Source organism: Gopherus evgoodei, chromosome 24 (assembly GCF_007399415.2).
Source record: "Gopherus evgoodei ecotype Sinaloan lineage chromosome 24, rGopEvg1_v1.p, whole genome shotgun sequence".
Taxonomy (NCBI): Eukaryota; Metazoa; Chordata; order Testudines; family Testudinidae; genus Gopherus; species Gopherus evgoodei.
In genome coordinates, this window is record NC_044345.1 from 6,227,248 (window position 1) to 6,253,315 (window position 26,068).

At 48.6% G+C, this 26,068-nt stretch overlaps 1 protein-coding gene across 2 annotated transcripts in view; it reads left to right on the plus strand.

Moving 5' to 3' along the window:
• VPS45 (vacuolar protein sorting 45 homolog) overlaps positions 1-26,068 on the plus strand; it is a 54,996-nt gene that overhangs the window by 21,587 nt on the left and 7,341 nt on the right. Inside the window, exons 12-15 of one of the 2 annotated variants that reach the window (XM_030541928.1) lie at positions 730-837; positions 1,378-1,499; positions 11,512-11,643; positions 15,061-15,263. In XM_030541928.1, coding sequence (XP_030397788.1) covers positions 730-837; positions 1,378-1,499; positions 11,512-11,643; positions 15,061-15,127 — 429 coding nt within the window. In that variant the 3' untranslated portion in view covers positions 15,128-15,263. Of the gene's footprint in view, positions 1-729; positions 838-1,377; positions 1,500-11,511; positions 11,644-15,060; positions 15,264-26,068 lie in introns of those variants that run through there. The other variant, XM_030541927.1, reaches the window with a different exon arrangement.

The following is a 26,068-nucleotide window of genomic DNA, read 5'->3' on the forward strand; positions in this document are numbered from 1 at the left end:
ATGGGAACTTCTAAAGGACAATCCTGGTATTGCCTTTTGAAATGCCCAAATGGCCTTGGTTGACGTCTGCAGAGCACTTTTGAGAGCCGCTGTGAGAAAGGAGGATGATGCCAGTCTATATCTCCAAAGCCCAGGTCCCAGTACCCCCTCCTCCACTCCCTCCTCCCAAGTAAACCACACATTTCGAACAATTCAAACCCAATGCAAAATCCCTATCCCTGCTGTTTTTATTTATTACAGTAGTGCCTGGGCCCTGATCCAGGCCTGGGCTCCATTGTGCGAGGTGCTGTATGAACTCTCACGTGGGTAGGCTGGATTTGCTAACCCACTTAGGAGTTCTGGCCCCATGGCCTATTCGGTTCTCTGCCGTGGTGTTCTGCTTGTAATTTCTACTGGTCTTGGACCCAACACTGAGAGAGGCTTGATTAGGGGTGGGTCCCCACGTGGCAGAGAAGTTGCAGTTTGAATAGACCATAGAGATTAAACTCCCCTCTCAACCCTTTGAAGGCACTCCACCAAGGTAGGGCCAGGGGTACATTGCTGGGAGCATACGGGGGACGTTTTCCCTGCACCTCTCCGTGGTGTGTGTCGAGTTGGGGCTAGCTGGAGTCCCTTTCAGCTTCTTGGGCATTGCTTCAGCATCTTCATCAATGTTAAATCCCCATAAATTTTCCTGAAGCTAGTTCCCCACGTTAATTCGTCACCGGTCTCCTCTCTCTCTCTGGACAGCTGGTGTCAGCGGTTGTGGAATACGGTGGGAAGCGGGTCCGGGGCAGCGATCTCTTCAGTCCCAAGGATGCTGTCGCCATCACCAAGCAGTTCCTCAAAGGACTGAAGGTATTAAGAGCTCTGCCACGTGTTCCCTGGCAAAGCCCAGACAAGGACAGGGAACATGCAAGGGACCTCAGGGGCTCCACTTAGCATTGCCGTGTGGCCGTCGCATGAGAGCCAACACCACTCGACAGAGCTGTCCCTAACCGTGCAGGGCGGATGGTGTGCATGCAGGTCGATGAGAGGGCAATGCCAGGGGACACCATGTACTACCTGCAGCGGCACCTTTAGTCATTCCTCCTGTCAACTTGTGTATATTTCAGCCAGGGCTGCCCTTTCATAAGCAATCTCCAGTGGCTCTTGCCAGCTCTGGGCATGGAGCTAAGGTTGTGGGGTGGGGCCGGTGTACCCCTTCTTTCCTGGCTTTCAGAGGCTGAAGTATTTGTGTGCTCAGCACACTGCAAGGGCACGAGGCAGTTGGTCTAGGCCAACAATCACTGCGTCAGTTGGCAGCTGTTGGTTCTGGATCGTGGTTTCGCTGGCCCACTCTCTCCACTTCCTGCCTTGTGGCATCTGAATTAAAAGCACTTTCCCTCTGTATCGCAGGGCGTTGAGAACGTGTATACGCAGCATCAGCCCTTCCTGCACGAGACTCTAGATCAGCTCATCAAAGGAAAACTTAAGGATGGCCAGTACCCCTACCTGGGTCCCAGCACGCTCCGGGACAGGTACGGAGGGGGCCGGCTGGGGACAAGAGAACCCCTTTGGGGTAAGAAGGGATAGTTAACACCCATGTCCAGTATGCTCAGGAAACATCGTGATGTTTTATTGAATGACAACTATATGATGTGGAGGGGACTCCACAGCACTCGGTCTTGGCCTGTTGACGGTAAAAGTAATAACAGCAGAGTTAGCCCAGTGCTGAGCGTTTCTGGAAATCTCCCCCTATATTTTTCCCTTTGCCTTCAGACAGCCACATGCATGGAATGGCCCTGTAGCTCTGCTTTAAGAGTATTAGCCTGTTTGTCAGTTTGATTCCTTCCAGTTGCCTTGAGACAGCAGCGCTCTCTAGAGGCAAAGCAGGGAACTGAAACTTGGTCCCTATTTCCCAGCTCTGACACTGGTTTGCTGTTTGACCATAAGCAAGTCGCTTAACATCTTGGTGTCTCAATTTGACCAAGGGCAAGTCATGCCTGACCACCCTGATTGCCTTCTGTGATGAGATAACTGGATATGGGGAAAGCAGTGGACGTGATGTATCTTGACTTTAGCAAAGCTTTTGATACGGTCTCCCAGGATATTCTTGCCAGCAAGTTAAAGTATGGACTGGATGAATGGACTATAAGGTGGATAGAAACCTGGCTAGATCGTTGGGCTCAACGGGTAGTGATCAACAGCTTGATGTCTAGTTGGCAGCTGATATCAAGCGGCGTGCCCCAGGGGTCTATCCTGGGGCCGGTTTTGTTCAACATCTTCATTAATGATCTGGATGATGGGATGGATTGCACCCTCAGCAAGTTTGCGGATGACATTAAGCTGGGGGCAGAGGTAGATACGCTGGAGGGTAGGGATAGGGTCCAGAGGGACCTAGACAAATTGGAGGATTGGGCTAAAAGAAATCTGATCAAGTTCAACAAGGACAAATGCAGAGTCCTGCACTTACTACAGAAGAATCCCATGCACTGCTACAGGCTGGGGACTGAGCAGCTAGGCAGCAGTTCTGCAGAAAAGAACCTGGGGATTACAGTGGACGAGAAGCTGGATATGAGTCAGCAGTGGGCTCTCATTGCCAAGAAGGTTAACAGCATATTGCGCTGCATTAGTAGAGCATTGCCAGCAGATCGAGGGGAGTTATTATTCCCCTGTAGTCAGCAGTGGTGAGGCCACGTCTGGAGTATTGCGTCCAGTTTTGGGCCCCACACTACAGAAGGGATGTGGACAAATTGGTGAGAGTCCAGCAGTGGGCAATGAAAATGATGAGGGGGCTGGGGCACATGACTTACAAGGAGAGGCTGAGGGAACTGGGCTTATTTAGTCTGCAGAAGAGAAGAGTGAGGGGGGATTTGATAGCAGCCTTCAATTACCTGAAGGGGGGTTCCAAAGAGGATGGAGCTCGGCTGTTCTCAGTGGTGGAAGATGACAGAACAAGGAGTAATGGTCTCAAGTTGCAGTGGGGGAGGTCTAGGTTGGATATTAGGAAGAACTTTTTCACTAGGAGGGTGGTGAAGCACTGGAATGGGTTACCTAGGGAGGTGGTGGAGTCTCCTTCCTTAAAGGCTTTTAAGGCCTGGCTTGACAAAGCCCTGGCTGGGATTATTTCGTTGGGGTTGGTCCTGCTTTGAGCAGGGGGTTGGACTAGATGATGTCTTGAGGTCTCTTCCAACCCTGAACTTCTATGATTTCCCTGTCTGTAGTTTGGGGATGATGCCTGGCCTAGCTCACAAGGTGGTTGTGAGGCTTTACTGCAATATTTGAGAGCCTCCCTTGAGAGCCGCTAGCACTGCAAGTGTAAAGTGTGATTATTCCAGCTTTTTGTGCATCTACTTATGGATCAGATCTCTGGCCAGTGGAGTCTGGGCTTGCTGGAAGAGTTAGAATTTAGTACCACTCTTCCCAGGATGGTGCAGTCAGGAAGGGGAATGGGGACAGACTGGTGATGCACACAGATGGATGGACAAACCCGGCTGCACTCCCTCCCTCTCCAGCTGCCCTCTCCTGCCCTGGCATTAAGAGAACAAGAGTCCTTGGAACTGCCGGAGAAATATCTCGAGCGCTCTCTTGATCACACAGCTTCTCCCTGACCTGCTGGAGTGGCTGAGTAGGGTGAAGGCTTAAAACGACCTGCTCTGTTCTTTGTCAGCCTGGTATTTGCTAGGCCACGTGCTGGGCTGTATTGCACTCGGCACTTCCAGAGAGCTTGGATGAGATGTGTAGACCACTGCCCCACACCTCCAGGGTGTTCATCTGCTGAAGTCACCGTGCGCCCTAACCCCATTCCAGGGCATCGGGGCCTTCTTTGGAGAGAACCAAAAAGACCCCAATGGCTAACGCCCTCCTGAGCTGGTGGTTGTTATTTCTGGTGAGAACCTGACCTTGCCCAGTGTGGCTAGTAAGCTGGCTAGTCGTCCTAACTGAAAAAGAATGGGTCTGCCCTATGGCCATGAAAGGCAGGTATAAGTTCCAATGATTTAATGACATCTGAGAGGAAGTCACGGCCTTGTGGTTTAAGGCACAGGATTGGGAGGCTGGAGACCTGGTTTCTATTCCCAGCTCTTGGACCAGTTACTTAGGGAAACTAAGGTATGGAGGGATTATCTATAAATCAGAGTTTCTGCTTCTATAATATACTGGTTCAGGGTGCTCAAGCCACCTCTAATGAACGCTCTGCTTAGAGGATACGAGCCTGCCATTGCTGCAAGTTTAGAGTTATTCCTTTGGCTCCAGTAGTAGACACCCGAGCCTCTGATACTGAATACCCTCGGTTCACTCCCTGTTGATGAACCCTGCTGGGTTGGCACAACGAAGCGCTCGGCAACCCTCTGTGGAAGGCGCTTCGCAGTGTTGCAACGATGATCACTCCCTTCACACGCTGGATCCTGCCAGCTTTTATCAGCAGCTGCCACATTTTGCGAGCTAATAATTTTCAACAAATCGGGCGGCTGTTGCAGGGTAGGCTGGGTTAAATTAAAACTGCAGACTTCTTTAGAGCAGAAGGGACGCAGACTTCGGGACTGAGGATCAGTGGGAGGGGAGGATGTGTGTTCAAAAATGCTTGTTAATTTCTCTGGCTCTGGGAGGTACACCCTGCACGGCATTCGTTTCCTTCCTTAGCCCCACCATGGGGTGTCGCGATCCAGCTGACACAAGTGAAAACATATTTCAGAACGGAAAGGCATCCAGATTCCAGCCTGACAGCCAGGGCCATTAACCACTTTATTTCTGAGTGAGAAAAGAATTATGGGCACAAGAGATGAATTGTTTGTCTACGTGCCAGGAAATCTCTGCCTAATGCCAGATGCTCCTTTAAAAATCCAGCAGTGGATTTTGGGGTTTGTGGAAGGGGCTGCTGGAAAGGGAAAGGCATCTGATTGTCCCAGGATGGGGATGAAGGCAGCAGAAATGCAAGCATGTCCCTAGGAATGTCAAGAAATGCAAGTCATCTCCTAGGAAATACTCCAGCCTGGCCCTTGAAGGATTGCTCTAGATTGAGATGGGACTTCAGTCTCTGTGGCCTCTCTGCTCAACCTGCCAAAGGGGCCAGTTCTGTTCTCTTTGACATGGGCATTTGCCCAGTGACTCCGAAGTGAGACCCACCAATTCATTTTCACACAGGCCATCAAACAGCAATAACTGTTTCCAGCCGCTACAGATCTGGGCTTGATTGGAGCCAGTGAGGTAGGGGCAAAGGGTTCCTTGAACCAGCCAGCCCCTCCTGGCTTTGTTTCAACCCTCTGCCATTAAACATGCTGGTTTCCAACGAGATGCCCCCAAAAGGGCTCATCTCCAATGAGGTGGCACAGAATGCAAGAATCTGGCCTTGGGGACATCACGGTGCTAAAGGATTTCCTCAGGGTTTAATTTTCCAATGAATAAGAAGGTCAGAAGCAAAACATAGCTAAGCTGGATGGAAAACAAATTTCCGTCTCCTCCACCCCCCAGTAGCACCAGCCTAACCTCGTAACTGACATAATCAACACAGGGAGTCCTTATGCCTTCAGCAAAATAAACAAACCCCCAAAGGCAATGGTATAGATACCAAACCATATTCGGCCCTAAGCTCCTCAGAGCAGGTCTTCCCATGGGTTAGTACAGCACCTAGCATGGTATTCCCAAGTGGAGCCTCTGGGTGCAATATTAAATAACGGCTGCATCGTGGAGCCTCACGCAGATTGTCATGAGCCATCGGGGTCTGTTGGAGGCTGTCGTGCAGGGGTCTGAGATTAGCTGGGCCGTCCCCAGACAGTTAGGTGTACCCAGAATGCCAGCACCTCGTTGTAGCCCCTTGGGATTGTTTAGAAATACAACTCGTCTCTCTCTGTCAGCGGGAGACAGTGTGGCCTAGTCCACGCAGCATTTGGCCTGGTTTCAGGAGACCTGGGTTCTATTCCCAACTTGGCCACTGGCCTGCTGGATGACCTTGAGTAGGACACAGTCCTGCCCTGTTCCTCAGTTTCCCTATCTGTAAAAGTGCTTTGAGAACTACAGTTAGATGTGCCAGATAAAAGCTGGGGGTTATTTTCACCTTTCTTAAAGTACAAAATAATTAATTCAGTGCTTGATTATTATTATTTTTTTAGGGCTGGGCAATAGATTCTGGAAGTTACAAGGCAGCTGAAAGTTGGCCTAACTTGGTCTTGTCCTGCTTCCAAAGGGACGGGAGTCCTCTTGGCAAAACCCACTAGCACAGCTGGCTGTGTTGGCCGAAAGGCTAAGGACCAAGTGGGCCATGTAAGCTGACCTGCTGCTTGCTCCCAGATGCGGTCAGAGGGTGGCAGTGTATTTTTCCCCCAGTGTCACTGTGGCATGAGGTTCAGCAGCACTGGCTCGGGCAGAGCGCGCCCTGGAGATTCATGCACCCCTTCCTGCTGCACCACTTGCTTGATCTCCAGTTCCACGCCCACCTTGTCTCATGGGGCTGGCTCAGAGCACTGGATGGTCTGGCTGCAGGCACTGGTAGGGGAGAACATACCCCAGTTTGTTTAAGGTGCTGGAGCACCAGAAATCCAGGACTCAGTGTACAGATGGCCTGATGGTTACACTACTAGCCTGGGACTCAGGAGACCTGCATTCAGTTCTCTGCTCCTGTCTGACCTGGGGCAAGCCGCTTAGAGTACGTCTACATTTCAAGCTGGGGGTGATTCCCAGCCCAAGGAGACATACCCATGCTAGCTCTGATCAAGCTAGCGCACTGAAAATAGACGTGTCGGTGGGGTGGCGGGACAAGCTAGCCAACCCAAGTCCAGTCCCGTCTGAGAGCCTAGTGATACACTTGGGTGGCGAGCCCCAGCGGCCCCAGCACTCAATCAGACCTAGTGCAGGAATTTTAAACACAGCTTTCACTCTCTGTACAATGGGGATCACAATCCAGCTCTCCCATAGAGGATAAATATATTAGATTGTGAAGTACTTAGGTTCCAGGGTCATGGGGGCCACATATGTACCTTAGATAGATAGATTGATGGAAAATTAATCAGGCCTTAAAATCTTTCCTGAAACATTCCAAAGGAAGTGAGAGAGGAGCCACCTTAAACTTATTATAAACTTCACAACATTGATAATACATGTCAGGGAATCCCTTAAAACCCAGCCCAGGGCAAACAGGACTAGACTGTATTGTTGCTTGTGGTTTCAGCGGACGGCATTACAGTGATTGACGCGAGTTCAGCTAAAGGGCAGGATGAAACGCTTTGTATTCCTCCATCAAAGGGAGGCAACCACATGAACGGCAAAGAATTTCTAAAGGCCTCTCCGTGTGAGTGGACGTAATAAATATTATGCTCTTGTGGGGGAGGAGAAGCTTCTGGTCCAAATTAGTAGCAAGGAGGGGAGGGGAATCTCTGTAAAGCATTGAGCAGGGTTCCAAGCAATTCCACTTAATCTTTCGCTTCCAACTCTCCTTCTCCTGCTGTTTAAATGTCATTCTCCTCCTATTTGCCATACAAATGCAGGCCCATCGACACTACTGCTTGAGTCATGCTAGCTACAGCTCTCCAAAAGCTCATTGTCTGTATTACAGTGGCTCATAGAGGCTCCAGCTGAGATCAGGGCCCCATTGCATTAGGCACTGTACATACATGTAGTCAGAGACGGTCTGTTCCCCAAACGGCTCACAGTCTAAATAGACAAGACACCGAGGGTGGGAGAAAGGAAGGATGATTATCCCTGTTTTACAGGTGGGGAACTGAGTCAGAGAGAGATGAAGTGACTTGCCCAATTTCAGAGAGCATCTGTAGCAGGGCTGCGATCCCAGATGTCCCAGCCCAGTAGCTTACCCACAAGACCATCTTTCCTCTTACAATGCTTGTCAGGCTCGATTCTGCCACACTCTTGTCTGACAGTGGCTTTGCTGGGCAGCTGATCAGCTTACTGTGGTAGCTAGATCTGCCCAATGCAGTGCCAGTTGTGGGGGTTTCTGTGACCTGGACTCCACTCAAACGAGGATTTGCCCTGTTCAGAATAAGAATACCACCATGTTTGGAAACCTGGTCTGACCAGGATTCCGTAAAATGGGTAAGGTCCTTTCTTCTCCGCAAATGGGTGGAGACCCACAGACAGGGGAGTACAACTAACCAGTGAGACAATCTTGGTCAGTGACACTAGGCAGCGGTCTCAGCCCACTAGCAGCTGAACTGTTGTGAAGGTTTTAGCAGGCACCAGGGTAAAGGAGAGTTTGTAGAAGGAGGGATTTGAGGGCAAATGTTTAGAGGGAGCTCCCTTCTTGCTTGTGTGAAAAGCCAGAGGCCGATCAGAGGTGAACATTAACAGCTCCATAGCAAATGAGAGATGAGGGGAGGTGGAGGTGGACTCGGACGGGCCGGGTATTCACTTTCAATCAGCTTAGGTTTGTTGTGATGGAGAAGGGGGAGCAGTGGAGGATTTGAAAGAGGGTTAACACTGTCAAAGTAATTCAGTCCTCACCTCTCCTCCCAAGTTGGTATCAACTGCAGAGCTAAGCTGCCTGACTCTGATCTGCCTCTTCTGGGTCATGATGTTAAGTATGACTAGACCTCCCCAATGTATCTGTAAGACCGCTAGTGCTTTCACTGAAGGTTCTGCAGGGGTAGCGTGGGCGGAGGAGTAAGGTCGGGATGAGCTGCATTGATACTTACTGTTTTCATATGCATTCTGGGTTCCTCCTTTGCTGGGGTGGTTTTAAAAAAAAAAATCTGTTTAGCACCATTGGAAGCAGCCAAGATCTGATTGTTTCTGGACCCAGGGTCAAGAACAGCCAATGCCAGACCCCTTTGTCTGGGGCTTCATCTGGGCAGTAAGTCCCCCGCTGCTCCCTCCAGCGAATACTGTGCTGTGCTGGAGCCGCTAGGCTGACAGTGTGTGTTCTCGGCCTCATGCATTGGGATCAACTTCCTGCAGAGAAACATAGCCCTGACTTCTAGGGCAGGCTCGCTGCCTGCCTGGGGCTGCTGGACCTCCTGGGATCTGCGGATCTCAACGCACTTTATGGTGGTGGTGCCTGGAGCCTTGGAAACTGTGCGGTGACAGTAAGCAAGCCTGGAGCATGCTGGGATGTCGAGCTTCAGGCTGGATGTTCTGAAGGAGCCAAAGGGAGATAGTTGGGGATTTGGGAACATAAATCCCTTAGGCCTTGTGAGCTGGAGCTGCTTGGAGACTGACCCCGTGGATGAGGTGGGGGTGGGTGACCCGTGTAACTAAGGTACTGTCTCCCTCTGCTAAATTGCTTATTTTGTTTGCCTGTTGCTTTACTGATCCAGTTACAGTAACTAGTTCAATTTAATAGATGTAATTGGCTGGTTGGGATTTGTGAGACATAACCACTGTGACCCCCACAGCAGATTGGTGTTATTCCTACTTCCCAAAGGAGCAAACACCATGTTCCCCGGTGTAACAGAGCGAGTCGTTAGCAGACCTGGGAACAGAGCCCCGAAGTCCGGACTCCCAGCTGTGTGCTGTATCCTGTAACCACGCTTCCAACTCTCTAATAAAGTAGGGATTTTATCTATTAACCTTGCAGTACCATGCCCCCCCCCCCCGACACCTCTCTTTCAATTATTATAAAGTACATTGTCAACTGGTGCCACTGGCCTCTCTTTCTAGCCATCGGTGATTTGGCTGATCTCTCTTAGGCATCACAGCAGAAGTGGGTCTTGAAGAGGGATTCAGAATTGCTCTTCAATACAGCAGACTATGTTTGTTAGATTTCCCTCTCCTCCATCCCCAAAAGAGCTGGGCAAATTTGCATCCAGTTTCCAAAGAGGCCAGCTAAAAGCCATGGCCCAGCAGTCTCCATCCTCCAGGGCTGGCTCAGCGACTCGTATCCTTGCTCATGCGTAGAAACTTTGCCGTGTGCTGTAGTGAAACATTTGAACTTGCACATTCTGAACATGCAGTCGCTGTATATAACCTGCTTATCTTAAGGCTGCAGTGCAGAAGATTTCACCGCTTGCTTTTGTTCGAGAGACTCTTAACTCTTCGGGGAGTGATCACTGCACAGAATCCTGGCTTGCTGGGAATGTTTGAATGCTCCATACACTGTGCTGCTGAAATCCTGATAGTTCTCCCACCGTATAACTGCTCCTGACTGACAGCCCAAAACATCTGCATGATACATCACACCGTTGCATCTGCAGAGCTCCAGTGCAGAACAGCCAGGCTGGTGTGTTTATGTACCTTTTCAGGCCTTTTCTACAGGGACGTCTCTCTGATTAAAAAGCCTGTCCTTTCGAGAGAGCTACACAGCTGAAGCTAAGCCACTATCAGCTGTTCCAAAGAACAGCACGGGGAGATTATACACTGACTGCAGATGAAACTTGTGTTGAAGTCTGTTGAACGCCTCAGGAAGCAATTTCTCTGTTTAACATAACTCTTGAGAACCATGTTTCCCCAAGTGCCCTGTAATATTAGGTACCTAAAGATTGGCACCCAGGGTCTGATTTTCAGATGGGCCAACTACCCACAGCTTCCAAGAACTTCTAAAATCTGGCTTGAGTTGCCAGATCCTGGGCACCCTATATGCGAAACTACTTTCTGACAGTTTGGGTCTTGCTTCTGATCAGGAGCTTGTGTGGCCCACGCAGACGAATTGCTGCTATTCTGACTATTGCAGCAAGCGGCTCTAGTCTAAGCGAATACCTGGCTGCAGAACAGAGATCCAGCTTGAGGGGTTAGAGAGCACAGCAGGTAACCAGGAGGTTGGGTCAAGACTCATCTGCCGTGTAGAGAGATGCTTTCGAACTCCGCAAGGTACATTATTGGAGTCGCCCAGAGGATGCGCAGCACCGTATCCTGTAGAACCCGTGCAGTGTGCTCTAGGGTTCGCAGATCTCTTATACGACAGCAAAGGTGGCTCACGAGCCAGGACCTACTTCTTGTACCTCTGAGCCAGCTGGGTGACTGGGGAGGTGGGTGAGAAATGGGGTAGGGGGTGTGAGGAGGGAGAGATCGAGGTGTCTGCTTTCTTGGGGAAGTCAAAATATTCAGGGCCACGTGTCTGTCTTTGCACGTACTGAGGTGAAGGCACCCCAGTCTGCAGCTTCCATGCAAAATCCTGTTCTCCTAGGCTCTTTAGGGATTATAATCTCCAGATGAACTAGGCATAATCTCACCAATTCCATAATGAGCCAGAAAGGCTGCAGCTGATTCGAGCCAAGACCAAGACGAGTCACTGCCCTCATTTGACTCCTAAATTGATCTTAATTTAACAGCCCCAGCAGAGTCATGCTCATGCATTAAACATTGGTGGATGTGTCATGGTGGAGGATGGGGTACAGATCCTGCCTGGGCGTCGCTCAGGAGGCGCTACCACTTTTTCAGAACCGTTAGCACATTGCGTAGGTGTTTAGCAGGGTACAGTGTTTAAATGCCACATTATGTGCTACTGCATCATTGCCCCTCCAGGGTCCTGTATGTCACAGAAATTCGATATAGGGAAAATCCACTGGCTTGCTCAATCCATGTCCCTGGCCAGGGCAGGATTTATCCCTAGGCTGTGTTGTCTAATGCTTTGTCCTGCTCCGTTTAAAGAGCTCTCCCTTTTCATTGCAGGCCTCAAGATATTATTGTGTTTATCATTGGAGGAGCAACCTATGAAGAGGCATTAACTGTGTATAACCTTAACCGCACCACCCCTGGGGTCCGGATCGTGTTGGGCGGGACCACCATCCACAACACAAAAAGGTAACGACGACCGGAGCCCTGTCCCATGGGTTTGAAAATGGTTGATCTGAGTCTAGGTCTGTGACCCAGAGGAGAATTTCAGCGCCCCAGGGCACCACTGAATAGTCGGATCTCTGGTCTAACCACCCTACCGGCTAGGGGTAGCCCCAGTGACTTGTTGGCTCTGGGAGAGATTGTCAGGCTGAAGGTTTAAGGAACTTGAAAGTCAAAGATAAAAGTTCTGGGTACAGAGAGGTGTATGTGCATAGTTTCTCCTGCTTTGAATGTGCTGCCCAGTGTAGTATGAATGGGAAGGTAAGAGAATGCCCAGAAATCCAGACCACATGTTTGATTCTGCTCTCGGTTGCTCTGGCATAAATCAGCAGTGAATCTGCTGAGGTCAGTTGCGTTCCACTGGTGTAAGTGAGATCTGAAGCAGGCTCTTTGCTTGCAATGTCTTCGCTGTCTGCATATCTGCACAGTACTGACTGCTCTTCACGTTGCTCTCTTACGAAAGGAGCTTTCATTCCCAACCCACCATGCACCTCAATCTCCTCCCGTAAGAGATGGGCCATTTGTACAGGCTTGATCCTTCAAGACTCTTGGGTGTGCTGATCACTCTTAATTCTCTTTGCTCCTATGTTGCCAATGCTGCCTCTGAAACATTCCAGGCAACTAACTTCTTAGTGAGTTTGGGCTGGGCAGTGCCAATGGCATAGCATTTCCAAAGCGATGGAAGGTGATCCAATCCTAAAATTCCCGGTAGTTCCTCTGAATACCATCTTGCTTTCTCCAGAAAGCAACTGGAAATTGTGTGATGTTATCAGCTGATGAAACTTACGAGCCCAGTTTCCAAACATGGGCACTATTTCACAGGCCTGCGTGCTGATCAAAGCATCCAAGTGAGGATTTGGTTATCCTAATAAGGGGGAAATTAGACCGTACATCTGTACCACTCTACCACCTCCTGCCAGAGGGTGGGGGAACAGACAGGAGTACTTCCTTCTCTCCCATACCAGCTGCTAGCTAAGCAGAGAACCAAGAATTCTTTCAATTCTTCCTCTACATCCCTCTAAATATCCCATTCTCTCCCTTTCATAATTGTCTCCTCAGTTGATTGGGAACAGGAGGGTAAAGTTAGAAGGAATGTGACAGGTGACCTGAATCCATCCCATGTGCTCTGTCAGAAAATGAGGTGAAATCTAAGTGCTGGGGCAGTCCCTGGAGTTGTCCAACAGCTGCTCTGAACTTAAAAGGCCCACTCTGCTCTGTAGGGATGGATGGGAGGGGAGGCCTAAACCTCATTAAACTTAAATGCAAACTGTATCATTAAGGTTTCAGAGTGGCCGCCGTGTTAGTCTGTATCCGCAAAAAAAACAGGACGACTTGTGGCACCTTAGAGACTAACACATTTATTGAGCATAAGCTTTCATCGGCTACAACCCACTTCATCGGATGCATAGAATGGAACATCATTAAGGTGACGTTATATTTAAACATTCAGACTGCAGTATTCAAAGCTGACTAAGGGCTTCGAGCAAATGGGACTTGTTTAGAATGAATGGGAGTGGAGCGTCCAAACCCCCTAGACAGCTTTGGAAAATCTCTGCCTCACATTCTGCAATTCCTGAGTGTTAACATTCTCCTAGACACTCTAACTGGCCTGCAGTGCACACACCACCCCAACCCAAGGACCCAGCTCTGCCCTCGGGTCCAGCTATCCAACCCACAAGGGTTCACCAGCTGGACCAAATTTTCCAAAAAGTTTGTGAGCTTCTGTCAGTTCTATTCTAGTAGTGCCTAGATCAGGGCTCCATTGTGCTAAACTCTGTGCAAACACACAGGGTGAAACAGTACCCATCCAGAAGAGCTTGCAGTCTAAATGACATCAAAGAATGTGGAGCGATGCATTTGGGTACATTCAATCTATTATCTACACACACACACACACTTGCCATTTTAGCCCAATAAATATTTAAACTAAAGGCCAACGACCCCATCTGATCCTCAAGCCATTGTGTGGACAATTTTCGTATAGGCTCCATGGCAGAGGTTCATGGCTTCAGGTTTTTGAATGTGTAATTGGTTTCACTTGGATTTTCTTACATAAGTTTCACACAGCTTTATAAGAGAGCCTAATCGGGGGGGGTTGGTGGGGGTGGGGGGGTGTATTGAAGTGAGTTATAAAAGGTTAGACTCCTGAGCACTTTTTAGATCTTTCTATGACTAAGACCGATTGAGATTCTTCAGTCTGTCGCTATCTATTTAGCTTGACAAAGAGAAAGTGAAGGGGTGACTTGATCACAGTCTCTAAGTATCTACATGGGGAACAAATATTTAATAATGGGCTCTTCAGTCTGAGAGAGAAAGGTCTGACATCAACCAATGGCTGGATGTTGTGTCTAAACAAATTCAGACTAGCAATAAGGCGCACGCTTTTAATGGTGAGACTAATTAACCAGTGGATCAATTTCCCGAGGCTTGTGGTGATTCTCCATCACTGCCCATTTTAAATCAAAATTGGATATTTTTCTAAAGGTTCTGCTCTAGGGATTAATTTGGGGAAGTTCCCTGGGCTTCTGTATAGCAGGCCAGACTAGATGGCCACCGTGGCCTTAGGATCTGTGCATCTAAGACTTGAGTTCAAATGTAGAGTGTATGGATAGGCAGAGATAATAAAGTGGCTTGGCTTTTAGGCCATAGAGACGCATTTTTGCTCCTATACTTATTATGCTGGACTTTTAAATGCCTCATTTCTGCACCTCCCTCCTAATTCCATCTCCCACAAGATATATTCAGGTTGCACAGCTGCTTGCACAGCAATCATTGGTATCGTATCGCACGGTCCAGTGGTTTTCACCCCCACTCCCACCATCACATTTTTTCACGTATGTGCAGCAGTGTCCACTCTGAAATCTGTTCGTTTTTCCTTCAGTTAATAAAGCCCTCAAATTGGACACCAGTCTAGATGCGAGTGGCTCTTACGAACTGGGCTACAAAGGCAAGTGTGTATTAGGACACATTTTGACCAAATCCTCCCCAAACTAGCTAGCTTTCCAGTCTCATCCCTTCCCCCCTCTCCATTTTTAGCCTTTGAGCTAAACTGCATTGCTAGAAACGGAAGGATAAAGTACTTTGCAGTCCTGCTCACTGCTCCTTGTCCGATAGGCCCTCAGGAAAAAGGGAATTGCTAAAATTGGAAAGATGCATCCGGCTTGTAAAAATGCAACTGCCGTGAAAACATCTGGCTCCATTGCTCCTGAATTACTTTGAAAACCAGCTTCCTGGTGTTCCATTTACTCTAATTCCCAGCAAGCAGCCGAATGCCCATTCTCTCCCAAATGCAAGAGCTTGTGTAAGCCGAGAAACCCTAGGTGTGGCGCAAAGGCCGGCAATGCACCCATGGTTGTTTAGATCCATTTCCCAGCTGAATGACAGCTTCCTCCAGGATTGGAAACTGGATCAAAGCCCTCCCACCCGGTGGTTATTCACCAGGGATGTTTAGAGGTGCTAGATGCCATAAGCAGCCTGGGCCCCCAAAGTGGAGAAGCAAAGTAAACCCCACACCCTATAGATCTCTAGTCTGGAAAAGGAGCCTGAACCCCATAATGTGGTCTCAGCAGTGGCTTGTTTAATACGGAATCTAACATAATACTGCTGCTTCTATAACAGCAGCAGTATTATGTTACTGTTACATCAGGCCATTCCAGAGCGTTTTACACACACCGAGGCTGTGATGCTCCCCCAAGAGCTTAAAGGAGGTAGGCACCTAATTCCCATGGGAAAATGCCAGGTTAATTACCTCATACTGCCTGTCTCAGCAGCCGTGGTTCAGCAAAGCATTTAAGCGTCTGCTTAAGTCCATTCCTGTTCAGCCAAGCACTTACTCACATGCTTAACTTTAAACGTGTGCTGAATTCCCATTGGCATCGTCGCAGTTAAGCATCTACTTAGCATGGTGCTAAACAGGGAGCCTTTCCTTACCTGGGGAACTCTCTGAAGTACGTGGTAACTATCCCTGTCTTACAGATGAGAAACTGAGGCACAAAGGGGGGAGTGTTGTCCTAGGCCAATGACAAGTCAGTGTTAAAACCAGGAACAGAACTCATAGTCTCTGACTCTTGGAGGCCTGGGGCTAAGCTCCTCGCTCTAGGAGGATGGCTGTGGCCTGAGCTTAATCGCTGACATCTGTGGCGGTGTCCAGGCTGCAGCCTCGGCAAGCTGCCAGCGTACAGCACCGTCGAAGAGCCTAGGTACGTGCTCAGGCAGCTAGTCCAAGCTGCCCCCACGGCTGCCATGCTGCTATTTTTATGGCCCTCGCTTGAGCAGAGCTAGCGCATGGACGTCTGCCCAAGCTGGAATCATGCCCCCTGTCCGCAGTGTACACATACCCCAAGCTGTACTGTAACGCCTTGGTAGCACTAAGGTGACACACAGTTGCCAATCCAGAATCTGCATTTTGCAGAGGCCCAGAGGGCTGTCCTGCCAAGTGCCATCACTGCTGTTGATAGAAGCTCTTCCCAGCGTATGTGGGAGAGAAAGGGCAGGGAGGGGGGCAGATGCAGTTACCAGAGAAGACTGGGGAGTGGGGCAGTGGCATCTATTTCAGAGACATGAAACTTAAGCCTTTCCAGCTAGTGAGTTAGTCCTGGCACATCCCTCACTGCACATCTTCCAAAGGCAGATTCCCCTCACTACTGACGTCCTTGGCCATGTGCTGCCTACAGTTGAATCCCTCCTTTCTAATGACTCTGAAACAGAAGCTGTGAGAAGGGTTGGAGGAGGCTGGAGGGTGCTCCCCAGCTTGAGGGCCAAGAGGTTTTTCTTAGAGAACCTGCGTAACCTGGACAATTGCACAGCACAGTTAAAAGGACATTGTCTGTCTAAGGTCCTTATCTGGCCCTGTCACCACTGTACCTAAGCGCCTCCCCATCTTTCATGTATTTATCCTGTGCACCCCTGTGAGGCAGAACAGTGCTGTTGTCCCTGTTGTACAGATGGGAAACAGGCATGGAGAGGTTTAAGAGGCTTGTCCAAGGTCACCCAGGAAGTCTGTGGCAGAGGTGGGAATTGACCAGAATTTCCCCCCTAACCACTAGACCATCCTTCCTGTCATGCCTCCACTTGCAGGTAGATATGATCCCAGGCCTTGCCCCTGAGGATGACAAAGTCTCCCCCCCTCTGCCCCCAGCAACTCTGCTACAATCCATGGTGCACTTTAGAACAAGGGACCCGTTGCTCTTGAGAGCCCGTTGAATTTTAGATTCTTCGTTCTTGTACCACTATTGCTTTGCACTTGCACAGTGCCATTCAGCCAGCAGGCTTAAAGCCCACGGCAGATATTTGTTTTTGTAGGACCTGCCTTGAGGTCATCTCCTCACTTCCATTTGAATCCTGTACCAGGCAGCTCTTATTCGCTGTTTCTGAAACTGTCCTGAAAATATTGTGTTACATTTGCAGCTAATCCATGTTTAGATGCACCCGTTGCTGACACCTGTTGTCAGCCAGAGGTAATTTTGCCAGTAGAGACCAGGTTCAAGTGTTGAACACCTCTAAGGACGCCATAATCCCGGAACTCACAATCTGTGTCACCTGAAATTTTGGGAAAAGCTTCTGCCTCATCCCCAGGTTCAGTCTAGCCATAGACTGATCAGATGTTTTGGTGAATGGCAAAATTAACCTTTATAACAAAAGCCCCATTGCAAATCTTGATGGCTTGACAGCCTTTGCACCGTAATGAAATACAGAGCAATGGCAGAGCGTAACCGATAGCGGAGATCTCCTGACAGGTATAACTTTCACCCAGTATTGAAGGCTGAGACCTGCCTTGAAAGAGGATCTGTGTAACTGATTCACCAGTGAACTAAACTACATGTACAGTGTAACACTTGGAGACAACACGTATTGGAAAGCCCCTGCAAAGTAGCTGCAATACCATTAACACGCTCCATTGAACAGCTCCACATCTTCTAGCTGTGTCCCTAGAGCAGAGGGGAGGCAGGGCTCTTTAACCATGTTTTCCTGTACATTTGATGGTAGGCTTGAAGTTTCACTGGCTCGGCAAGGGAACTTCTCCAGATGCTTCCTCCAGAAGCTCTTTACTGTCTCCCTTCTAGCAATTTAGGAAAGACAGGGTGGCTATGGCCCTAGACCCTACCCCACCAAAGCCCATAACCCCAAGCTGAGAACCACTCACCGACTTGGTTTTGAAAAAGTCACCCTTCATTTTTAGTAGTCATTGCATGAATCTGCATCTGGCGGTTGGGGAGCAGGTGGAGAGAGAGAGAGAGAGAGAGAGAGAGAGAGAGTGTGTGTGTGTGTGTGTGTGTGTGTGTGTGTGTGTGTGTGTGTGTGTGTCGTGCTGGCACACACATAGGCAAGGTCCCTGGTTGTGAGGATAAGGAGCTTCTGTTTGATACAGATCAAAGTCAGCCAAGGGCTTGGAGGAGTGGGGTGACGTGGTTGGGCTAGAGAGGATTTTGGTAGCAGTGTATTGATTAGGCTAGAGGAGGGCAGAAGAGGTCACATGGTCCAATGGATAAGGCCCTGGACTGGGAATCAGGAGAGATGGGTTCCATTCCCATCTCTGCCACTGTTGTGTTGTGTGACCTTGGGCAAGTTATTTGCCCTGTCTGTGCCTCAGTTTCCTTTCCCACCCTTAGTCTGTTTAGGGTATGTCTACATCATACAAGCTGACCAGAACCTGGAGTTTGTACTTGCATTGCTAGCCCATGCTTCAGCTGCATCTAAACTGCCTTTTTTCAGCTGTGCTAGTGCAGGTCTGGCTACCTGTACTGCACTCACACTTCAGATTGCAGTGCAGACACGCCCTTAGATCAGGACAGTCTTCGATTCTGGGTCTGGGCCTTGCTCCGTGGGGTCCCGATTCTGGCTGGGACTTCTAGGCACTAGCGTGATTCAGTTAATCCTGGAGCAGCCTTGCTAAGAGATGACCTATATTAGCCGCAGCGATGGTGTTAGAATTACCAGGGCCCTGCAAGGAAGGTAAACCACAGAGCTGAGAGATGGAAAAGCTTCTGTTAGGGATTTATACCACTGCCCATCACTATAGTATCTAAGCACACTCTCTACCTGGGTGCACGCCAGATATTAAACCGATTTGGCCTTCGCTGAAGGGTCAAGAAGAAGGAATTTGTCAGTGAAAATGACACACCGGGATATAGACAGTGGTTCTTTGCTCTGATCACCCGAGAGGATGCCAGAATGCGGATTGTTCTTGTAGCTCCAGGCAAAGTGCTGCTAGTTTTTATAAATCAGCTGGCACGTTGTCTTTTTGGTACGGGATCCCAGAAGCCGAGTGCTGGATACACCCTTACAGGCTGTGCTTAGATTCCTGCTATACCGAGTAACATCAGCTAGTTAGGCCTTCTCCCCTGACCACCGCTTGGCGACGTCTCTGAATTATTTACAGAAAAGGTAGGATGCAGTAATACCATTTGCATTTCAAAGGAGGAGCGAAAAAAGATGGATGTCGTGTTATCGTAGGGTCCTGCCCACACATCTCTGGATGGGGATTAGCAGGAATCCTCATCTGAAAAGGACATGAATTCAATTTTTGTAAAATTTATTTTATTTTATTTTGCACTTTTTCACCCACTGGGTGAGGCAAACATCACCGAAATGCTGATAAAATCCATGCTTTCCATTCATAAATCTCAAAGCATTTTCCAGAGGAAGGTCAACTATCAATAGCTCTAGGATATAGAGAGGGTCCCGATTCCTAGTCTAGCAGTGTAGCCTCTGGACGATGCCTCTGCTGCTGCAGGCTTTGTCCAGGGCATTGAAAAAGCCTGTGATTCTGACCTGCAGAGCACTGGGGTACAGTCGTGTCTGGGCAAAATGTCAGGGCTTTTCTTATTAAAAATCTGCACGAGATTGCTGAAGCGCGGCATATGGTCAGCTGTCCTGCACGGATGGGAGAGCTGGAGGCTGACAAAGGACATGGATAAGACTCAGAGCACAATTACTCGAGATCCTGGCTAAGAGAATAATGTCTTTCTATGGATGCGTAGCTTGCCGATAGCAAAGCGACTCACTTCCGGCACTCCTACAATCAGGCAGGATTGCAGGCAAACCAGGAGGTGGAGAAAAGCCAGTTACGTTGGAAATACTATCAGCTGGACCAGTCTCCAAAGGAGAGCGGACGTTTTACAGCTCCTGTTCTGCTGGGAACGATGTGGATGACAAGCTCTGCACTGGAGCCGCAACGAAGAAAATAAAGTTTTAATTGAAATCTGAAGCTTAGATATAAAAGTAAAGGGAAGTGGCTGTGGCAAAATGATCATCAAATACGCAAAGGTCTGGTTTTCCACTTCTCTTGTGTCCTACAGAGTCATTCACACCTGTGCTTGGTGAGTGTAAAATGAAACCAGATCAGAATAGCAGCATCCTTCACCCCCTCTGCACTCACTCTTCGTTGGCGTAAATGATGACACAAGGTGCAAGGCACAGAAGGGTCCAACCCATAGTGTATGAACCTGAGTGTCATAGACAGCGCAGACATCTTTCCCAAGCCCCTTTTCCTCTGCAGGTCACTGGTTCAGATCCAGCCCGGATTGGTAGGGATTGAAAGTTCTCTGTCTGATGGTTATTTGGTGTCATATAGACGAAAGGAGTTGGTGTCTCAGACCAGTTCCCAGGGGCCAGGCTTTCCTCTCCCAAAAAGCCAGCCGCTTCAGAGCTGGCACCAACTGGCTCCCTTTGGGCATTCTCAGAAGATGAGGCCATGGCCGAGTGATGGAACAACACCTGCCAGGCAGGGTATTGAAAAGATCGAGCAGTGACTCCTTTAGCATATAAGGACCTTCACAGGGAGAAAGTACCAGGTACTAATGGGCTTTTTAATCCAGTGGAGAAAGGCAGAGCAAGATCCCTGGGCTGGAAGCTGACACCGGACAAATTCAAATGAGAAATAAGGCACAAACCATTATCAGCGAGGGAGAGTCACTGTTGGAACAAACTCACAGGGAAAGTGGCGGCTTCTCCAGCTCTTGATGTCTTCGGATCAGGACTGGGTGTGTTGCTGGCAGCTGCTTTAGCCAGACAAGTTAATAGGCTCAGTCCAGGGGTAAGTGGGAAGAATTCTCTAGTCTGGGTTATACAGAAGGTCAGACAAGATGATGCAACGGCCCCTTTAGACCTTACAGTCTAGGAATTTCTGGGTAGTTACAGCATGTCTGCAAGCACCGTGGTACAGGACGAGGCCACACAGAGAATGTCTGTAACAACGTGAGCAATGAATTGAAAGGAGCTTGCTGACAGGGTATCCCGTTGTTCTGCATTTGGCTGTGATCTCTGCTCTTATAAACCATTCAGGGTTGGGTGTGGGCCAGTACTTGGATGGGAGAGCTCCGAGGGGAAAATCCCACACGCTACAGGGAGAGGGTCAGGGAGCACAGCAGGAGGTATTCTTCCCTATGTTCGTGCTGAACCAGTGTTTCCCCCAAGGTGCTAGGAGAGGCTGTATTGCTGGAGGTGAGAGCTCAAATGGACAATTCAGTGAATCCCAGGGTTGCAGCTAAATTTCAATTTGGCTAACACCGTATACTCCTTCCCACCTGAAATTCCTCCTGCAATCTCTATTGGATACATCATTTTTCTTGTTGCAAAGCATTTGCCGTCCACTGAAAGCGACAGCTGCATTCCAGCCCAGAGGTGATTTTGCCTTTGGACAATAGGCAGTAATTCCTTTAGTACCTTACAAACTTCAGGAGCCTTTCAGACAAAAAGCACCATGGCAACATAAGATTATTTACTAATGGACTTTATATATATGAAATACGGTGAGACTTGGTAAATTTGCTGAGCATTATTGACCCTGCAAGAACAGAACCCTAAAGCCATTTTGTCATATTACACCACAGCGGCTCCATTCTAAAGAGTCTGGAGGATTTGCTAATTATCTGTGCCAGAGAAAAGGGCAAATGGTTATAATCTCAGATCCTTTTGGATTCATCGCTTTTTTGGTGTAAATATTTGCAGCTTACTTAGAAATCCCAGGATGTGAGGTTTGTAGATTTATTAATTTTTATGGCCAGAAGGGAACCTCTAATCTTCTTGTCTGACCTCCTGCATAACCCAGGCCAGCGACTTTCCTCCAGTTCCTGTCCTGAGCCCAAACTTCAAACAAGGCAGATTTGTCATTATTAAATATTGAGGGAATCAGACACGTATCTATCCCCTGGGGTTTCTTTGTGATATCTGCGCACTAGACCAGTGGTTCTCAACCAGCCGTCCGGGGCCTCCTGGGGGGCCGTGAGCAGGTTTCAAGGGGGCCGGTATTAGACTTGCTGGCGCCCAGGACAGAAAGCTCAAGCCGGCACTGGCTTTTATATGCAGAAAAACAGTTGTTGTTACACAGGTGGGCCTTGGAGTTGTTTTAGCATGGCAGGGGGGTGGGGCTCAGAAAGAAAAAGGTTGAGAACCCCTGACCTGGACAATTCCACTTCACCCCCTCCTCACTGACTGCACATCAAGAGGAGGTTTTTAACAAAGTGCAGTGGGATCGAAGGCTGTGACCGAGCTGTTTAATACAAGGAAGTCTTCCCAGGATTTTATTGTATTTCCATCACATTCTGACTCCTCTGGTAATCCACTGGCCTCCCTGTAATGAACTATCTGTTATTCCTCCTGGATTAGAGCTGATATCTCACAATAAACAAGGAGATTTTTATATTAATACTCTGAGCAGCCAGTGTGAGCACTTTAATTCTCTGCTTTCGTTGTTCTTCCCAGTCCAACTTGCACTGTCTGATCAACAGCTGTGTCCGTGGGGCAGGGGAAGCCAGGCTGCTTCTTTGGCTGTTTTTAACTAAGCAGGAGACAAATGCGCTTTTGGAGCTGGTTGTGTTATTGTGGTTCGTATCTTTGTGATAGTGTTTGTTTAAAATACCCTGGGCATTGTACAATTTATCGGCATAAGCCGAAGGTATGGGGAATGGATGCTTTAGTGTGGGGGCCTTTATTCTCCTTGGCACTAAGGCCCCTTTGCTCCACTTTGGCAGTGTAAAGGGGCCTTAAAGCGGGCAAAAATCTGTGTACGTAACGTAAAGGAAAAATGAGCATCTGGCTGGGTGGAGCTGCGGGGAGGGGAGTGTATACACACACACAACTATACTTTGCTCACTTTGTGTATATATCCATACATGCACAGTGAGCGAAGAGTGTGTGTCTAATATATATTTATACACACAGAAGAGAGTGGGGGAGGGGGTGGCAGTGGAGCATGCGTTCCAAGGAATTCCATGTAAGTAAATTACACTTCAAAAATGTGACAAGTTCCACTAATCGAGTCCATCCTTGCAAATGAATGAAATGCCAGTGATTCTGCAAGCAACAGGGAGGTTGTTTGCTAGAATATTATCAACCTGGAGGCTCTTGGGCCTTAATGATACTAAAACTGCAGATAAAATCTTCTAACTTTAGTGGGAGTTAGGCTCCTAAATACCTGTAAAAATCTGCCCCTTAAGGTCTGATCCAAAGCCTGCTGAAATCAATAGGACCCCTATCAGCTTCAGCAGGGTTTGAATCCCGGGGCCACGGGGCCTGATCCTGTGAAGTACTTAGTGCTCCTAAGAGATGCTGAGTGTTAACAGGAATTGAAGGAGCCGGCTGCTGCACAGGATTGAGCCCTGAATATCCCTGTATCCTGTACAGTCTGTTCACAGCAGGGCTCTTAGCAAATGTCATTTTGCAGCAGCTTTAAGATCTGTACTGCCATCCCTGTGCTCACCCTTTCTTTTAAAACATTTGCAACATTAGCCGCATTAGTGTTGTAGCAACAGCTCCTCTGTAGAGCCTGGAGCTATTTAAACATTAAAGCCTCCGCTTGGATTAGGCCTGAGTGCACACACAGAGAGCAGTAACTTAGCTCTGAATAGGGAGCTTTCCCGTTTACATTTAATTGGGACCTTTCAGGACATCTGTTCCTCCATGTGACCTTCCTCCTCCACTGGGACAGCACATGGGCTTGGCCCAGGCTCCTTCCATTGGTAAATGATCGTGGTACTTCTTTTGTGTGGAATTCAACACCCTGCCTGCAACGGATTTGAAATTCAAGCTTGGCCTTGACAGAATCCCCCTGCATCCCAGCGCCTTAGTCACTGGTCAAGGCTTTATATATTAAGTTCAACGAGAGCAGGCTTTTCTCTTTGGGCGGTTTGCCCGTAGCGGTTCTGACTCCAGCAGCGGGTGCCAGGATCATTTCTCCAGGGCGAGAACCGTTCAGCAGCTTTAGTCTCAGCTGATAACTAGTAGCGCAGGGCCAGTTTCTAGGGCCAGACTGCAGCTTCTTCCAGCCCATCGGGTTTGTGTCCATCCCTTCCTCTTCCTGCCTCGCTGCTTCACGTGTTCCTCCTGAATGATAGATCGGGAGCGCTCTGTACGTATCACAGGGTGTGTCGCTTCCCAGGGGGTTCTGAGTGCTGGCAGGCCTGTGGGTTTTTTTATCCTGGGATGCCGCAAAATAATAACAACTGATTTTTTTTTAATTGCCTTAATGAAGAAGTGCCCCATATTCCCATGGGAGGGGCATCGCTTCGCATCTGATCAGCGGCTTTGAGTCTGAGCTTAGGGAGCGCACCCTCATTACTGCGTGCCCAGATAGTGTCTGAGAGATGTGGACACATGGCCAGTTTATGAGAGTAACCATAGCACTAAACTCTAAGGGGTAAATCCTGGCTTGGCCTGTGCAGCTATAGCAGGGAGGCGAAACTAGAAGATGTCTTTCCCTGCAGAGATGCCAATGGCTGGGTCACACGAGATCTGTGCTGTATGTAGAATCGGGCTGTGCACGTAGATCAGCTGGGCAGGGACATAGCCACACGTACGGGTGTGAGTTTTGCGGAGGACTCATTCTTTGTGGTCTAGCATTTAGAGCAGAGGTCTGGAAGCCTAGGGGCTCGCCTCTGTTTGGGTACTGGCAGCGCACTCCTCACTGTAGTGTCTTAAGGGTTGTGTCACTGCCTTGTTTTGTGACCTGGCTCCTGTCCGTGCTCACCGCCTTGGCAAGTCATAGGCACAAGCCTAAAAGGAGGGGGCCTGATTCTCGATTGCACCAGGGCCTGGTTATATCGCTCTGCTGTAAATGAGAATTCATCTTGATGTGTGCCCTTCAGACCGAGTATCTGAGCATAACTAGGGCAGATGGTGCAGTGGCTGGAGCGCCAACTCCCAAGCTAGGAGACACATGTTCCAGTCCCTGCTCTGTCACAGACTTCCCGTGTGACCTTGGACAAGTCGCTTTTGTCTCTCTGTGCCTCAGTTTCCCAACCTGTACAATGAGGGGTAATAGCACCGCCTTGCTGCATGGTGCTGTGTGAGGATAAAAACATGAGCTTGTAGGGGGCTCAGGGAGTACAGTGATGGAAGCCAGATAAACACGATAGATACGTTTGCAGAGCCCCTTGACTTCATCTGGAGTCATGCATGCCCAGTTTCCTTCCATTTAGAAGGAACAATCAGTTGCACACATACAAAATGGGAAATGACTGCCTCGGAAGGAGCACTGCAGAGGGTCATAGTGGATCACAAGCTAAATATGAGTCACCAGTGCAACGCTGTTCAAAAAAAGCAGACATCGTTCTGGGATGTATTAGCAGGAGTGTTGTAAGCAAGACACGAGAAGTAATTCTTCCGCTCTACTCCACACTGATTAGGCCTCAGCTGGAGTATTGTGGCACCCAGAACTGGACACATTTCAGGAAGGATGTGGACAAATTGGAGAGTCCAGAGAAGAGCAACAAAAATGATTAAAGGTCTAGAAAACATGAGCTATGAGGGAAGATTGGGAAAAATTGGGTTTGTTTAGTCTGGAAAAGAAAAGAGCCAGAGGGGACATGGTAAAAGTTTGCAAGTATGTAAAAGGTTGTAGAAGGAGGAGAAAAGAAAAAAAAAATTTTTTTTCTAACCTCTGAGGCTAGGACAAGAAGCAATGGGCTTAAATTGCAGCAAGGGAGGTTTAGGTTGGACATTAGGAAAAACTTCCTAACTGTTAGGGTGGTTAAGCACTAGAATAAACTGCCTAGGGAGGTTGTGGCATCTTCATCACTGGAGATTTTTAAGAGCAGGTCAGACAAACACGTGTCAGGGATGGTCTTAATAATACTTAGTCCTGCCACGAGTCCCTTCCAGTTCTGTGATTCTAGTGCAAACTAGGTCTTTATCCTCTCTGTGCCTCAGTTAACCTGCCTGTAAACAGAGGATCATATTAACTCATCTCCCCACAAAGCTGAACATTTGTGACTGTAAATGCTTTCAGAGCCTCTGATGGAAAACACTAGCAGGGTATAAATACCTGTTAAGGAATTTTCCATGTCTTTTATAATAAAATCAGACGGGCCACCTCCCTTGTTTTTAAATTAGAGCTGGCAGATCTGCTTAAAAATACCTTGTTATGACTTACCAAAAAGGTTAAAGGGCCTTTGTG